Source organism: Macrotis lagotis, chromosome 2 (assembly GCF_037893015.1).
Source record: "Macrotis lagotis isolate mMagLag1 chromosome 2, bilby.v1.9.chrom.fasta, whole genome shotgun sequence".
Classification (NCBI taxonomy): domain Eukaryota; kingdom Metazoa; phylum Chordata; class Mammalia; order Peramelemorphia; family Peramelidae; genus Macrotis; species Macrotis lagotis.
In genome coordinates, this window is record NC_133659.1 from 266,026,059 (window position 1) to 266,042,901 (window position 16,843).

The window sequence follows — 16,843 nt, forward strand, 5'->3', positions numbered from 1 at the left end:
TCATTTTTCTACCACTTTCCTTTCCCTCCACCCTCCCCATGGTGGCAAACAATCTGGTAAAAGTTGTACATGTACATTCAGAATACACTTGCTTTTATCCCCAACCTAGTGAAAGTTGGCAGTGTAGTCTCTTAATTCCTTTGACTCTTTGAAAACCAGCTTGTACTTCTGGAATTTCTTTGTTCAAATATTGCTGTATTGCTGAAGCCTACTTTGTAGAATCTTAAGTATAACTTGCTGGACTGTGAAATGAGTATAGTTGTTTGGTAATTTGAACATTCTTTTGCATGGCCCTTCCTTAAAAAGAGATGTAAACTGATCTTTTCCAAAATAGTGACCACTGTTGAATTTTCCCAACTTACTGACATATTGAGTTCAGTACTTTAACTACATGATCTTTTAGAATTTTAAATAGTTCAGCTGGAATTCCATCACTTCCACTAAACCAAACTGTTAGCAACTCTTCCATGGATACTTTTGGCCTTGACTTTTTATTGATGATTCCTATAAATTAAAATCTGAGCTACTTAGATTACAAATAGGGAGATAGGGATATTTTGCAATGAAATGGAAGAAATCAAGCTCTTCTTGGACCAAATATGTTGAATGTAGTAGGTACCCATCATGTAATTTTATAGGAAAATATTACTAATGTTGACATTTTCTTATGGGACCTTGTATTCAACTCTAAAATTACTTCAGAGCACAGTTTGAGAATCTTATCTCAAAGTCTTGGGGGAGAGAGAACAAGAGAGTGGAAGAAATTCATTTGAAAAAACTAGTAGTTTTGAAGTAAGTTCAAAATAAATTTGACTGACCCTTAAATGAAGCATTGCATTGCAACATTGTTATTGTAAAGTTCTTTGTCTTGATCTCTTTTAGGTAAGTTATCTTAGAAGAATTTTTGAAGTCCTGTCTTAGAGTGAATGTTGTCTTCAGTTAGAACAAACTGCAAAAAATTTAGTTGCTAAGTAAATGATAGGAGAAAATAGGATGGTATAATCACAAGTTTTTTTTTGGGGGGGTGAATAGATACGTATATTTACATTTTATGTTCACTGAGTATGTATCTTTATGTACAGAGATACATTTATTCACAAATTTTATTACAATTGAAAATATTCAGGTCAGCATAATGTAACATGACTGGCGAGAGGCATAATAATTTTTATTCACTATGATGAGCATAATGAACAAGGCTTATTTTCTATCAGGCTCTAGTTAAGGATCTTTAATTATAACTAAACAGAAAGATTAAAGGTCTGGTACTTTATAGATTCCCCTAGCTTTTGTTTTAAGAATTTATGGCTTATAATCTTTTCTATCACCTAATATTTATGAATATTGATAGAAGACTAATAGATTTAGAAATTTTAGAGATTTTAAAAGCATTTTAGAAATCAAAATAGTGAATTTTAGAATTGTGAAGTTTGGAGATCCAGCTGTTGCATTGTGACTATATACATAAGGGATTTAACTTCTCAGCCTTGGTTTTCTCATTTATTAAATACAGTACAGAATTTTTGTGAGGCTCAAATGAAATATTGTAAGTAATTATTAGAGTTATAGCACAAGAAAATAATGAGCAGTTTATTGGATGAAGGGAACTGGAAAGCACTAGTTGATGTAATGAATAAAGTGCCAGACCTGGAGTAAGGATGATTCATCTTCCTGAGTTCAAATCTGGTCTTAGACACTTGCTAGCTCTGTGACTTTGAGCAAGCCACTTCACCCTGTTTGCGTAAGTTTTCTCATCAGTAAAATGAGTTACAGAAGGAAATGACAAACCATTCTCCTATCTTTGCCAAGAAAACTCTAAATGGGGTCATGAAGAATTGGACATGACCGAAAAACAATTCAGCAATAAACTAGAAGGCATAAATGGAATGAAAAAGAAATAGGATTAATTAATGAATGATTCACCCATTTTTTTGATGAATATTTTTTTATTTGTACTCATGCAAAGTTCTTTTTATGTTTGTATTTACAAAGGTAGCATTTTTTGGCTCTTCAAAGAAACTTAGACATCTTGTTAGAAATTGTACAACTTTTAAAAGTAATAATGAAATATTTTAAAAGTTCAATTTAAAATATGCACAGCTTAGATAGGTTTTATTTTGCTGTAAAGTTTTAATTGATGCACAAATTCAGTTGTGAATGTGTTTATTGTTTCTTCTGGATTTTTTGTAACTTTTTATCAAAAATTAATATTATGTTATTATTTATTCTTAGGAATACTTTTGGTCTCCTCTAGCTCCAGGTTTCTGTAGTGTTAAGTTGATTTATACTTTATTCTTTACCACCCAAACCAATTATATTTTAATTTAAATTGACAGATAATTGTGTTTCTCTATTTTGGCTACATCTGATGGAAGATGGGAAAAAAATGAGGGGCAAAAGCAAAGGAAGATGAATACAAAAGAAGTTGATTAATTACTCTAGCTCTTTTAGTTGGGGCATAGATTGACTCAGAAAAATTGCAGTTAGGGAAACACATAAAGTCAGATCATTAAATGAATGAGTGAAAAAAGAAAGCTTAAGTTCTTACTGTTTGCCAAATACTGTGCTAAGTATTGGGGAAAATACCTTTCAAGGAATTCACATTTTAATTGTGGTGGCAGTATAGCGAATCCTTAAGAATTAAGAGTGGGGATATAAGAGGGGAACAGCACACCATTATTGAGAAGTGGGGGTTGGGTGTAATGACTGGAGCAAATGGAACTTTTGGGTTTCTTATGATGGGATGGAGTTGGTGGTGGTTCAGTGATCAAGAGGAGAAAAAGGAATGAAAGGGACAGGAAAGTTGGAGGGTGACTCTGGACTGAAGTGAGTGTCAGTGGGCATACATTCAGAGGGGGTAGGGAGTTACCTGGGTCCAGGATTGAGGGTGCAGTGGGGAAGGAGGCAGAACAAGAGTGCTTAGCATCAGTTACCTGGAATTGTCAGCAACTATTGTGGATGGTATTTGGAAAGCTTGGTCTCATCCTTTCTATCCTCTTTTGTTCTTTTTTTAGATTCAGTTCTTTCTGTACCTAGTGATATTTCTACTTCAATGGAGGTCTCATACTTTGACATTGCTTTGTATCTTAATTCTTAACTAGAAAAAGTTTTGTTGTTATGAAAGAAAAAGAAAATGCATAATTAAATTAACATTTAGTCTGTGGAGTTGATACGTAACTTGTGAATGAACTTGGTTTTCTCACTATTATGGAAGATTAGGTAATTTTCATTTATAGAAAAATCATGCAGAATTATTCAAGTTTAAAGTTGGAAGGAGCCCTAGAGATCATTTAGTCTAATACCTTTATTTTATAGATGAGGAAATAGGGATAGAGAAATTTAAATTTGCTCAGACTCATTTGTCTAGTGGTCAATGTAATGTTCAATAAAAATCCATCTTCAGAAAAATAACTGACTGCCATTACCATGTATATTGCTTTATTATGTTTAATAAGAAATTACCCTTGTATATTGACTTTGGGGTGAGAGAAAATTAAACTTTGGAGTTTAATATCACTACTGGAACATAATCTCACTAATAAAACATTTCTAACCATTATCAGTCGAAAATACTTGAATACCTCAATAATATCAATACGTTTAATCAATACAGATTGAAGCTTGGCCATTCCTTCTCATTCTACTTGAGCTTTACTAGTGTCCTCCAAGAAATGCTCCATAGCGACCTCATCCAGTATGATAGATACCTTCCTCTAGTTCTCTTGGCTTCAAGTAGATATCAGGGTCACATCCAGGCCATTCCAGCTGTTTTTTTTTTTCTATTCTTTTCACATGACTAGCATGCCTTTTCTAGTCACTTATCTCTTGTGACAGTCTTTAAACCGTTTCTCATGTGTGGTTTTTGATTGGCAGTATGCTGTAGTCTACTTATGTCTACCATATGTCTCTCTGGTGCCCCTTGGATGACTTTCAGTTTTAATTATTTGCAAACTTTGGTCTTCCTTTGTGTAGAACATCACTAAAACAGTATTGTATTAAAAAGATGAGTCTTTGTTTTATGGAGAAATCCAGGCCATCATCCTCTTGTTTAATGGTGAGCCTGGTTCATTTCCGAGGGGGTAGTGCTGATCAAGGTGGATCACTTCTAACTAAATATCAATCCAGGCTGGTGGTCTCCAAACCTTTTTAATGGTGAACTTTTCTTTCACTAGAAAAATGTTGAGCATATAGTGTCTCTCTCTCTCTCTCTCTCTCTCTCTCTCTCTCTCTCTCTCTCTCTCTCCCCCTCCCTCCCTCCAAATTTGTTATACACACACACACACACACACACACACACACACACACACATATACACATATGAAATTTAAAAATGTTCTACATGCCCTACCTACTCTTTTCATGGTTGTACATGCTAGAGAACAGTAGCTCCCTAAAAATAAGTTGCAGAGAGATTGCAACATTGTATTGCCTTATCTAGGAGTTCCTTATTCCATTGAAATCTCAGGTCTTGTATGGAAACTTTACTGGAGGGGGAGAGACCTGAAGTGGCAACTAATTAAGAAATTGTTTTACTTGTCCAACTGACAGATGAGGAGGACCTGAACAAGGTGGTGGAGAGAAGGGAATGGATGCAAGAGATGTTGTGAGGTAGAATTAATGGGACCTGGCAATTGATTGGATATGTAGAGTAGGAAGAATGAAGAAATAGTGGCACCCTCAACTAGGGATGAATATCTTGGGATGATAATGTTGTGTGATGTTTTGCCAGTTGCAACCCGCTGGAAAGAACACTGAATTCAAATCCTACTGCTGACACTGTGTCCATGTGGCTTTGTTGAGTTGGTTCAATCATGTCAGTCTCTGTGAATCCATGTTTTCTTGGCAAAAAAACTGGAATACTTTGTCATTCATTTCCTTCTCCAGCTCATTTTTACAAATGAGGACTTGCCACATCTCATGAAGAGAGGAGAGTCTTCCTGATTGCAAGCCCCAGGGCTCTATCTACTTCATCACCTAGCTGTGTGACCTTATGAGGTAACTCATTTAATTTCCCTGGGCATAAGTCAGAAAGTGTTTATTATACAATTATTGACTACCAGATATTTGTATGTGACTATATAAAGAAAGGCGAAGCCAGTGCCTGCTCCCAAGGAACTCCCATTCTAATGGATTTAGACCATATGTAAATAATTGAGTATATTCAAAATATATATTGAGTAGATGAAATATAATCTCAGTGAAAGCTGTTAGCAGCTGGTGGCTAACAGGGAAACTAGGAAAGGTATCTTACAGATAAGTGAGATTTGAACTGAATCAAGGTTGAACCTAGAAGGAAGAATCTACCAGGCATGGGGGACCTCCACTCCAAAGGAACTGAAAATGGGGCTGGGGTGTCATGGAAGATAAAAGTGTTGTTTACTAGTATAGTTAAATCATAGAGTATATGAAAGGAAGTGATATGTAAGAAGAGAAGAAAGGGAAGAAAGGACCAGGTTGTGAAGAGCTTTATGGAAGAAAAATACTATACTCAGTATTTTGGACAGAGACTGGTCAGATAGAATTTTATTAATTAAATTCTGATTCCAAGCATGTAGTCTCAGGAAATTAAAAAAAAACATTCATTCTGCTTCAGAAAACTCTTTTCTCTGATAAGGCATTTTGAAATTACAAGTTTTAGTTGTATTCTCAAAGAAAGTTCATTTAACTGGTTTGATCTTCAAACTGAACAAGAGTGATTTAAAATGACAGGGCATCCTGGAGAAATATTTCCCTTAACCATTCATTCATTCTTTAACTCCTGAGGATTTTTCTTTACAGGTATTCATTTATTTTCACTGATTTTAATCAACTACTACTAGATTATTCCCTTGATGACATAAAGGTAGAGTCCTTCCCGAACTGACTATACACTTTATTTGCAAACTGATTAGGCTTTAGATAAGAAAGATATTAAATAGTTTTCAGTTTAGGACTTTGGGGATTGATAGTTATAGACTAATAAGGGTTTCATTCAGATTAGACTAAGGGCATCATAAAAAAGTATTATTCTTATGTTTTCTAATCTAATGCCTAAAGAGGCAAGGGTAGGTGGTTGTCAGTATTTTTTCACAGCTTTAAATGTGAAATAGGCCTTTATATTTGATTCTGGAAGTTAAGAACAAGCCTTTGGATTTTATTGACTAGGGTTTGTAATATTGGCAGACCAGTGTTTTAGGGAAATCACTTTGGCACCATTGTGGGGGATTGATTAATTGAGGGTGGAGGGAGACTAGACAGGAGGACCAATTAGAAATCCATTGCACTAGTATAGGTAAGAGGTGTTGAGATCCTGAACCTGAGGTAGGGACTCTATGAATGGAGACCAGGGGACTTACTCAAGAAAAATTGTGAAGGAAGAAACAAATTTTGAAAATGGATTGTATGTATAGGGTTGAGTGAGAGTGATGGTATGAGAATAACAGTGGGGTTACCAGCCTAGTTGGTGCCCAGGACAGTAATAGCAAAGTTTGGAAGAGGGCAAACATTTTTTTAGGTAAAGATAAGGGCCTCTGTTTTGGGTACATTGGTTTTAAGGTGCTTATAGAACATTTATTTTAAGATCTTTGAAAGGTAGTTGGACTGAATAAACAGTCTCTGAGTTCATCCATTTCAGCTCTAAATTTATTTATGATAGCATAATTCTGTGATCCTTTCATATACCTGCTCATTCTGTTGTACTCTTGACTTCACTGAAAAATGAAAAGCAGAAAGCAGTAATCTCACTAGTCACTGCCTAGAAGTGAAGGGACTATTGAATGAATAGACTCAGCCAGAAATTATGGGGGGAGGGAGAGGGATAATTTTGCCTGTTAGCTGTTCTTGGAAGTTTTGGGGGGTTTTGATTAAGTTACAACTGCCCTGAGAGGAATGGGAGTGATTTGTACAACTAAAGGAATTTAGTGGTAGAGGAATTCAGAGTGAAGGAGAGTTGAGCAATAATGGTAGGGGGAAAGTGTTACTGATTGTGTTGCAGTAGATTCCATGACTATTATGAGTAAGATAGGATATGACCCACCCTCTAAACTTTTAATTAGTTGATTCTTATTCTGTCACAGTTCAGGATCTTTTCATAACACACTGGACAGTTAGGGGCAGTTAACTTTGAAGACCACTGGTCTAAACAAATGAAAACTAAATCCCTCTCGAGGACAAACTCCTTTCTGAATTACTGTCAGTCTTGGGAGAGTTTTCCTAACTCATTCCTTGGGAAATGAAGGGAAAAAAGGGATGATGATGATGATGATGATGATGATGAATTAAACAGTTTTCAATATGGTTACAGAGAATGAACTTGCTTTTAATATTTTTATGCAATACAAAAAAGCAGATATTCCATGTACCACTTACATATTTGATGAAAAAATATCTGCATAAAATATACATAAAAGAATACTAGCTAATAACTTGTTCTGGTAACATTTCTTCTCTTAGTAGCATTGGGGGAAAAAAAAAGATGTAAGTGAGGTAATAGTTGGGGGGAAAAAAGGGGTTTGCCAAAAAGTTCCAGAAGTAATAAAAATAATATATTATTGATTCAGTAATTACTTCATGAACTAGTGAAAAGTGCATATCTTATAACCTTTTCTGATTAGTGCAAAGCCTTTGACTTAAGTTTGAATTTGGTGTCCACTTGGAAAATTATTCTTTATTGAAAACATGTCACAGAAAGTGTCATGGAAGTTGAAATAAACTCTACATGTTTCAGGGATACAATTTAAATCCTCTGGTTCTTACTGGCTCTAAATTGATTATCATCCCTCTTAAATAGAACCAAGTATGGCTTCCAAATTAGAGGACAACCACTTGATGATCTTATTCATCATTTAATGTCATTGATGACATCAAATTATATCTCTCCACCAAAAATTCTCTAACAACTTGTTCACCTTATTGACTATCTAATGTCACTTGATCTTAACTATAAAATTCTTAATGTATTCCAGGAAAGATAAGAGTCTGAGGACTTTAAAGCTTGAATCTAGAGGCTTCATTGAAGCAATGAATGAAAGAGATAGCTACAAACACCTTGGTTTCTAGGGAAGAGATTTCAGACATAAAGATAAGAAGAAAGGCTATGACTGATTCTATAGAGGCTTGTTGATATCCTGAAGTCAAGCGAAATACTGAGATCATATTTAAGGCAATTAATATACAATATGAGTTTTTTCTTTTAGTTATTTTTAAGCCATTGTGAATTAGGACTTTATGTCAGGGTTAGCATCTGTGCACTTCTAGCAGAAAAGATAGGGATCTGTTTGGTCCTGATCTGTATTATTTAGGTTAGTGCCATTACATCCTCCCAAAAGTGAACCCGGTGTTGTGCAGAGAAGCCCAGGGTTGGCTCAGGCCTAAACTGCTTACAAACTTTCAGCTCCCTGGTGGTCTCATCTAGGGTTTGATCTGCTCTTGTTGCCCTCCCAGTCTTAGCTTTGCAGGCTTCTGACTTCATTTAGGTCTGAGTGATTCCGTGATAGTCTTGCCTTTGGTTGGAGATGGCTCTACTCTCTGTTAAAAAGCTGAGAGGTTCTGCTTATTCAGAGCTAACTGCAGACTTGAGTAGCTCTTTTCTGCCCTGGTCCAATATGATGCTCCTGGACTCTGGTCAGAGCCACACACTTGTAAGCCGACTCTGGACCTCCTGGGCTACGTTCTGCCTGGTAGACAGCTGCAGTCTTTGATCTATAGGGAAGAGCCAATCATGGTGAGATCAACACAGCCTAGCCCTTCCTTTCTCCATACACATAACTCCAGGCACCATCTCTATCCTCAAGTTGGATGGTTCCACTGTCTAGTTGGGTAAGAGTGACACAGTTGCTACTTTGGCCCTGGTATGAAGATGCAGCCCCCACCCCCACCCCATCCACATGCTTTTCTAGCTGGACCCATTTCACAGTGCCCAGACCTGGGACTATCTCCCTGGACCGTGCTGTGTTGGAATAAAGCACTGATCATTATAGTTTATCATTGCCTTTCCTTATCACTTTTCCTCTCTGATGGAGGAGTTTTGTGAGAGAGCTGAACTGTACTACTTTTTTCAGTAGATTGTGAACTCTTTGTTTGATGTTCCTTTGTACCCCTAGCACTAAGCACAGTGTGTGGTACAAGGTCAGGCCTCCTTGATGGCTTATATCAGGCTGGTGCACAATGCTTGTCTTAGGTCCACCAAAGCACACCTGGGTCCTGTCTTCCTAGGGCATTTCTAGAAAGATTAGCACTTCCCCCCCCAAAAAGATGAAGAAAACTGATGGACATAATTATAGTACATGTTAAATGGTCAGAAAATTGATAGAAGTGTTTTTGGAACAAGAAGGTACCATTTCTCTGAGCATAAGTAAATACCAATAGTAGGCAGGTGCTACTCAAGTTTATTGAAGGCAGCTGTAAGTAGTTTATTTCCAGGTCCAGCTTCTGAATGACTAAATGTCCCAGACTGGAATTGAAAGTTCATCTTCTGAAAAAAATGTGAATAAATTCAGCCAGTATATTGACAAAGAAGCATCAGGCGGCTAGGTGGCGCAGTGCATAGAGCACCAGCTCTGGAGTCAGGAGTACCTGATTTCAAATCCGGCCTCAGACACTTAATAATTACCTGTGTGGCCTTGGGCAAGCCACTTAACTCCATTTGCCTTGCAAAAACCTAAAAAAGAAAAAAAAAGAAAGAAGCATTGAACAAATGATTAATTTATACAAAATTGTTTGTAGGAATGGAAGAATTTATGATGGCAATTCAGAAACCAATTATTGCCACTAGAAATTACAGAAAGATGGGCAGTTATATGGCTCAGTGGATAGAGCATCAACTTGGAGTCAGGGAAACTCATCAGATACTGACTAGCTGTATGACCTGGGCAAATCCCTTCACCCTGTTTGCCTCAGTTTCCTTATCTATAACATGAGCTGGAGAAGGAAATAGCAAACCATTCCCATTTCTCTGCCAAGAAAACCTTAAGTGAGATCACAAAGAGTCTGACAACTTTTAAAGAATTTAGTAGTAAATGTTGATATGAAAGGAAAGGGTAGAAACCATATGATAAATTACTACAAACCATAATCTAAATATCTAGCAAGAGATGACCTGGTGACCATAATTAGACATCAGAAGCTCACTATCTTTCAAGTTATCAGTATATATTATAAATCTGTGTATATATATATATATATATATATATATATATATATATATAAAAAGTTCCCATTCTACTAGTGCAAACCTTAGAATGTCTTGAATGCCTCATTAATAAATGTTAGAACTGGACTAATTAGAATTGTTGCCCACAATTCCAAATTAATTCATAAGAACTTAAAACAATGGTTTTGATTGATAGATTTTTACTAAATCATATTCAAGTTACATGGAATGGAAAGGTATCATAATATAGAGACCCAGCAGAGATCAAGGTCAGGGGAGAACAGGAGAGCCATCTCTGATGTGACTCATGGTATAAGATGCTTGCAATGAGCCCATAAGAGGATGAGGTTACATCCAAATATTTTTATTCAACTAAAAATAATTTCTAATCAAGCTGTCCAACTTTTTGACTCTTAGAGTAATAGCAAGATTCCATCCTGATCATTTCCAAGCTGTTTGCTTTACCCTGCTGTCTACATTTCTGCCATGATTCTCATTTTCTCTCCAAATCCTGTATTCAAATCTCTGAGATGCCAACCTTTAAATACGTGAGCTTTGCATTATTTTGCTTAGAACCAGGTCTCCATTCCACTCCCTGGGTGCCATTCTTATCTTCCTCTTCTAGTTCCCTTTTCTCCCAATTTCTCTGCAATCTTGACTCTGAACCCTGGTCCTCTGCTTCTGATAAGATGAATTTTTGCTTTATCTTGCCCAAAAGCAAACCTCTACTTCAGTTCTTGGCCATCACTATATCCTATGTAGGTATGCACTTCCCCTTTTTTTCCTTTTCCAGCTGCCTTTTAATATATTATCTTCCATTAGACTATAAGCTCTTTGAGGGCAAGGATTGTCTTGTTTGCATGTATTTGTGTACTTAAAGCTTAAATATATATTTCCTGACACCTAGCAAGTTCTTGATAAATGCTGACTCATCTCTCTGGATCCATCTGTGTCTCTATCTCTGTGTAATGATTTATTTCAGGATGACTGACTCTGTAGTAACTATTGAAAAAGATGAGAAAAATAAGGTGGTAAGTAACAACTTCAGTAGTAGTGTAGTTGCATTGTTTTCAACTTGAGACTTCAACTTTTCCCAGTTCAGAAACACCTTCCTCTGATAGAGATTAGACTCTTTTATGATTAGAGAATTGCTTTGGGGCTTTGAAAAATTAAGTGATTTATCCTTCTTTACACAGCTAATAAGTGTATGAGGCAGAATTTGATTTCATGTTCAACTCCAATTCAGGCATTCTATTCACAATTCTGTGCTGCTGCTGTTTTGTGGTCATAATAGTTGACATTTATTTTGACTTTTAAGTTCTTTACATATACTATAATATTTCTGCATCTGAGAGTTCAAGGTAGAATTAACTAAATTGTGAGCAGTTAAGTGGAAAAAGTGAGAGAAGGAAAAGGAAGGGGGAGAGATATTAATTAGCTCAAACAGTTCTTGTCAATCACCCATGGTCCTCTAGAAACTGGACCAGTCTGATTGCTAGATGCATAGGTGAAAGGCACATGGTAATGCCCAAGTCTATTTATTTATACTTGTTTGTAAATATTTTTAACTCAGGAAATGAAGTTGATCTGTCACATATGCTGAGTGTTTTGATTTTTGTGCTTAAGTGTACATCATCCAAGACCTATCATAAAATTAGCTAAGAATATGTAATCAAATGATGCTTATTATCTGTTAGTAGGTTTAATGTGGTAACAGAGGGGGACAGCCATTCACAGATTATCTTCCAGAAATCTTTATGGAAGTACAATAGCCTGTCCATAAAGGTGTGATTGAAGACATAAGGAGCATGCTTCCCCACAGCCTCAGACTTCTGACAGCAACAGATTTTTGGAAGGATAGAGCAAAAAATTTTACTGATTCATAATCTCCATCTCCACTATCCCATAGTACATCTTTAGACCCTCCAGCAACCATGTTCAGAGTCTGCCTTATAAATAGGTGACACCTTGTCCCAAAATAACAGCTTGTCTTTTTGTCTCAATATCATTTTATTTGGGCTGAGAGTCAAAATCACTCCACAGTTAGGAACAGCTTGGAACATAGGTCGACTTGAGCTACTGTCTAGTCTGTACTCCCTCTGCCCTTATGGAGAATGGTTTATCTGACTCCTAGGTTCCCTGATTTCTGTCTTCATAAATTGTTAGGAGTCAGCCTTGGCAATATTATAATTATCAACTGACACTGTTAGCTTCTAGGTTTTTTTGGAAGGAGTTGTGATAATGGAGAGGCATGATAATTTGCCCTTCCCCCTCGGCTGTTCCATCCAAAACATCTTGGGAAAGTAAGCCTCATTTAAGCTATATGATTGATTTGAGGAAGAAGTTTTTTGGTTGTCAGTTGGTAGACCTTTCCTCTAGTCCTTCTTGAGGAGGGGGGGGGGTGTTGCCTCTTTTAACTCTCAGGCCACATAGAGCTTGGCATGCCTTCAGGGCAGTTGGCACAGCTTCTGAAAATAACATTCACTAATTGCTTACTTGACCAGGATGTTGGGTCTAGGTCATTTAGGAAGGTAGTAGCTAGGCTTAATGATTTAGAGTTCTACAAAGCCTTGCTTTCATTCTTGTCCTCTTTTCTCTTTTCATGGAGGCACAGAACATCAACTCTTCTTTTTTGTCTTATGGAGAATTGAATTATCAGGGAAGACCACTGCATCTTGTTGCCCCATCTGTGATATTCCTGGTAGACATTGGCAGGCCTTTCTGAAACTAGGACAGGAATCATTGGTAATGTATTTCTATCCTGTTTGAATGTCTTCCTTAGGGTTACTATTAAGAAATATTTCCAATTTTTAGAAATAATTTTGACTTATTTATACTGAAAAAATTTTCCCAAGAACCTTGTGCCTGAGGGTTCATGTTAAATATTTTTCTCAATCAAAATTGTCCTTTCCTTCAGTGAAGTTCATTCCCATTAAGTGTCCTCTTGTATATTGTTGAAAAGATAACCAGTTTGCTGTGCTCTGTTGCTCTAAATAGGAAAATGGTCAGTGTTTGTTACAAGAAATAGCTGACATTTTTATAAATCTTGAATCTAATTCACTTAAAAGTCAAGACATCACCCCATATGTCATTGGCCCTCTTCAAAAATGAAGGATAAACAATACCAGCTTTCAGGTTTGGGTAATACTTAACATCATTCTTTTTGAACTGCATAACAAGCCTGTGAAGTAGGAATGTAGGTATTGTTTTCCCTGTTTTACAAATGAGGAAATTGAGGCTCATGTATTAAATAGCTAACCCTTAGTAGCATGCCTTGTATTCAGTGGTGGGACTAGAATCCAGTTTGCCCTAATTTCCAAGTCTAATTCTTTATATCCCCATTCCTTAAATAGCTATTTTTTGCACATTCTTTCTGTTGGGTCTTAGAGACATCCATTACCTTGTCATTAAGTTCTTTTTTATCCTTAACTTCTTGTTCTCATTTACTTTCCTCTTCCTACTGACTGAAGCATGACTTTTTTTTAGGATATCACATTATTCATCATGTTTTCCCATCCAGAAAGCAAGTGTTGGAATACTTCTTACTTTTCATTTCTATTTCTAGGTCCTTGCTTTGCCATTAACACTGAGTGTCCTTTCCTCTTTTTTAAAATTAAAATTTAAAAAATGTGAATAGTGGTCAGAATTTGACACTGCTGATCAACTATTTGTCTCCTCTTTGGGTTTTTGTGACATTGCCTTCCCTTGATTCTTTTCCTAGCTATATAAGTGCTTCTAGTTTTCTTTATTTTTTTTCTTAATCTACTAAATTGTGATTGTGTACTGATGTATTGTCCTGGACCATTTTTTCTTTTCTCTCTACATTCTTATTTGATCAACTTCAAATATCATCTCTATATAGATAATTCCTTCATCTTATATATTCATGCCTAATGTCTTGGCCTACAGTTCTGTATCTCTAATACCTGTAGGTTGTTTCTAAATGGATGGCTCAAAGATATCTCAAACTTAACATGTTCAAATCAGAACTTATACTTTTCTCCAAAATTGGAACTTTGTTGCTGTTGATGGGTCCACTGTCCTCATCACCCAGATTCGTAAGCCTTGGTATCATTCTTGATTTTTTAGTCTCTCATCCCACTTATTAAATCAGTTGCTAAATTTGTTTTTCTCCACATTTATCATCTTCTCTTGACTCATATAGTCTCCACTTAGTTCAAGCCCTTCTCACCTATCACTTGGACAATTGTAGTAGTCTCCTAATAAATCTTCCGGTATTAATCTTCTCTTTACTAAACTACATATCCTACCAAACTGCCAAAATTATTTTTATTAGAGCTCTGGCCATTTCATTCCCCTACTCAGTGAACTCTTAATGGCTTCCTGTCAACTACTTTGAAGTTCAAATATATATAAACTGTTATTTGTCATTATATATCATTTGTCCATCTACTTTGCCATTCCACTTATATCATAGTCCAGCTGTTATGGTCTGCTTGCTCTTTGTTACATGCCGCATTCCATCTCCCATCTCTATGAATTTACACTGGTTGTAAATTCATGCCTGAAATCCATTCCCTCCTCACTTCTGCTTCATTTTTTTTTTCAAACCTCCCTCCAACCCTCCTCCCCCATCCAAGGCATGTTGATTTTTCCCTTCAGAAGCATCTCTTGAAACCTTTTTTTTCTCTTGACACCACTTGTAATAATTTTCACCCTCATTCCTCCCATCCCCCCCCCCCCCAGTAATAAGCTGTGAGTGAAGAAGGGCTGCTTCCCACCCTCTGCCTCCTGCTTCTACAGCCTTCCTATAGCCTCTAACAGGAGGCCTGAAAGTGAAGTTTGCCCAACTTGTTCCTGCAGTTCAAGGTGTCAAGGCTGAAAACAAGATCTTTTTTTAAATTGCCACATTTATGTATTTTTTAAATCATTTCACATGTACTTTTTTTTTAAGTTCTTGTCTATTTTTTAAGGTGCTTTTGACAAAATTTTTGAATATTATCAACCTATTCCCATTCTCCCCATAAACTCTGGTTTTCAATGTGTGATTTTTTTATACCTCTGTGTTTTTTTGAAAATATACATTGGTTATGGCAGAGTTGACTGTAAATGTTAATTTACTGACTGAAGGAACTCATTGTCTAAGGAAGGAAGGAGACAACATGCAAACAACTATCTAGAAACAAAATAAATCTTAGGCAAAGTGGAGCTCATCTCAGAGGGAAAGCCTCAAGATTAAGCAGCACTTGGAGAGACTTCTTAGAGAAGGAGGACTTTACAATTTGAAGGAAGCCAAAGAATTGGGAAAGAGGAGATTAGAAGGACAGCATTGGAAAAGTAAAGTGATTATTTTGGGAGATGGGCCCTGAATTCTTCTATCAATGATATTACTTTCTCAGTTATTCTTTTTCTGGGACTTGATGAACTGGACACTGCCCTGTTGGGCTGCTGAAGGACTCTTTCTGGGAGATCCTGGGAGCCAGATTATTTTGTATTCCTGTCCTCGGAATGTTTCAGGCTTTTGGGTCAAACCCTGACCTAGGTTTACTGTCAGATATGTTCTTTCACACCCTTCACCCTCCTACTAACCCCTACATTTTTGCTGCTTTTCCCATGTATAGTGGAAAGAGCACTTCTTATTAGTCATGAGAGACTTGTGACTTTTTTGGACCTTTGAAGTTTAGCTAAATGACCAGGAGAGGGTCACTTAAATTCTTGGATCCTCGTTTCCTTATCAGTAAGATAGAGATAACACCTTTAAGCATCACTTTGTAGTTTCTTAGGCAGTATTATTTTTTAAATTTGTTTCTTTGTATCTCTGGTGCCTAACTCTGTGCTCTCTTATACATAAAAAGATAAATTAACTAGTATGGACTTAGTTGAGTTGCAGTATCAACTGAGATAGTGGAAATATTAAAGCACTATTGTAAATGGCAACTTTTATTATTCTTCCTTAGACTCTTATGGATTCCTAGGAACCTCTGAGACTATCTAGACCAACTCTTACCAGGCAAAATGTCCTCTTTATATCATTCCTTGATCCCTATCCCTTTATCTCTGATTATTTCTACTTGTGGTTAATTTTCTACAAAAAGAAATGTGCCATTGTAAATCACCATTTTCACTAATAGAAATGGTATTATCCTGGGAAGTTTAGAGTTATTTTTCCCCCTCAATTCTATATTTAGAGGATAAAATTTTAACTGTTGGGTGGATTTTTATCATAACTTGCCTTAGTTTTGATATCTCTTGCTCCTCCATGGAGTCCTGTGACAGTCTAGACTTTTTGCAGGCTGTTTGTTTTTATTCCCTTTTGGGAATTGATATTGAAATTTCTATTTTAGGGGAAGCTGGGTGGTTCAGTGGATAGAGCACTGGTTCTGGAGTCAGGAGCACCTGAGTTCAAATGTGACCTCAGTCACTTAATAATTACCTAGCTGTGTGACCTTGGGCAAGTCACTTAACCCCATTCCCTTAAATAAAAAAATTTAAAAATAAGTCTTAAAAAAGATTGATATTTTTGGTGAAATGGTTAATCATATAATGAGGAAAGTAAGGAATATGTATATCTTGCACATATGAAGAATATATATGTTGATAATTAAACCTCTTGGTAGTAGTAATGGCAAAAAAAGGTTTTAGAGTTACCCGAGTTAGGCAGAAATTAGTATTTTCTATGTTGACTTTCTATAGAAAGAATTAGGTAATATTGATATTAAGATTTTGGGTTTCTCACTGTCAAAACCAAGAAGA

The 16,843-nt window shown here is 36.3% G+C and overlaps 1 protein-coding gene across 13 annotated transcripts in view; it reads left to right on the forward strand.

Annotated features, from left to right (window-relative positions):
- CNOT2 (CCR4-NOT transcription complex subunit 2) overlaps positions 1-16,843 on the forward strand; it is a 171,866-nt gene that overhangs the window by 24,873 nt on the left and 130,150 nt on the right. For 2 of the 13 annotated variants that reach the window (XM_074226137.1, XM_074226141.1), the window contains exon 1: positions 2,103-4,995. The exons of 7 other annotated variants lie outside the window; for them this stretch is intronic. In XM_074226137.1, coding sequence (XP_074082238.1) covers positions 4,991-4,995 — 5 coding nt within the window. In that variant the 5' untranslated portion in view covers positions 2,103-4,990. Of the gene's footprint in view, positions 1-2,102; positions 4,996-16,843 lie in introns of those variants that run through there. 4 more of the 13 variants (XM_074226132.1, XM_074226128.1, XM_074226129.1 and 1 more) reach the window with 3 other exon arrangements.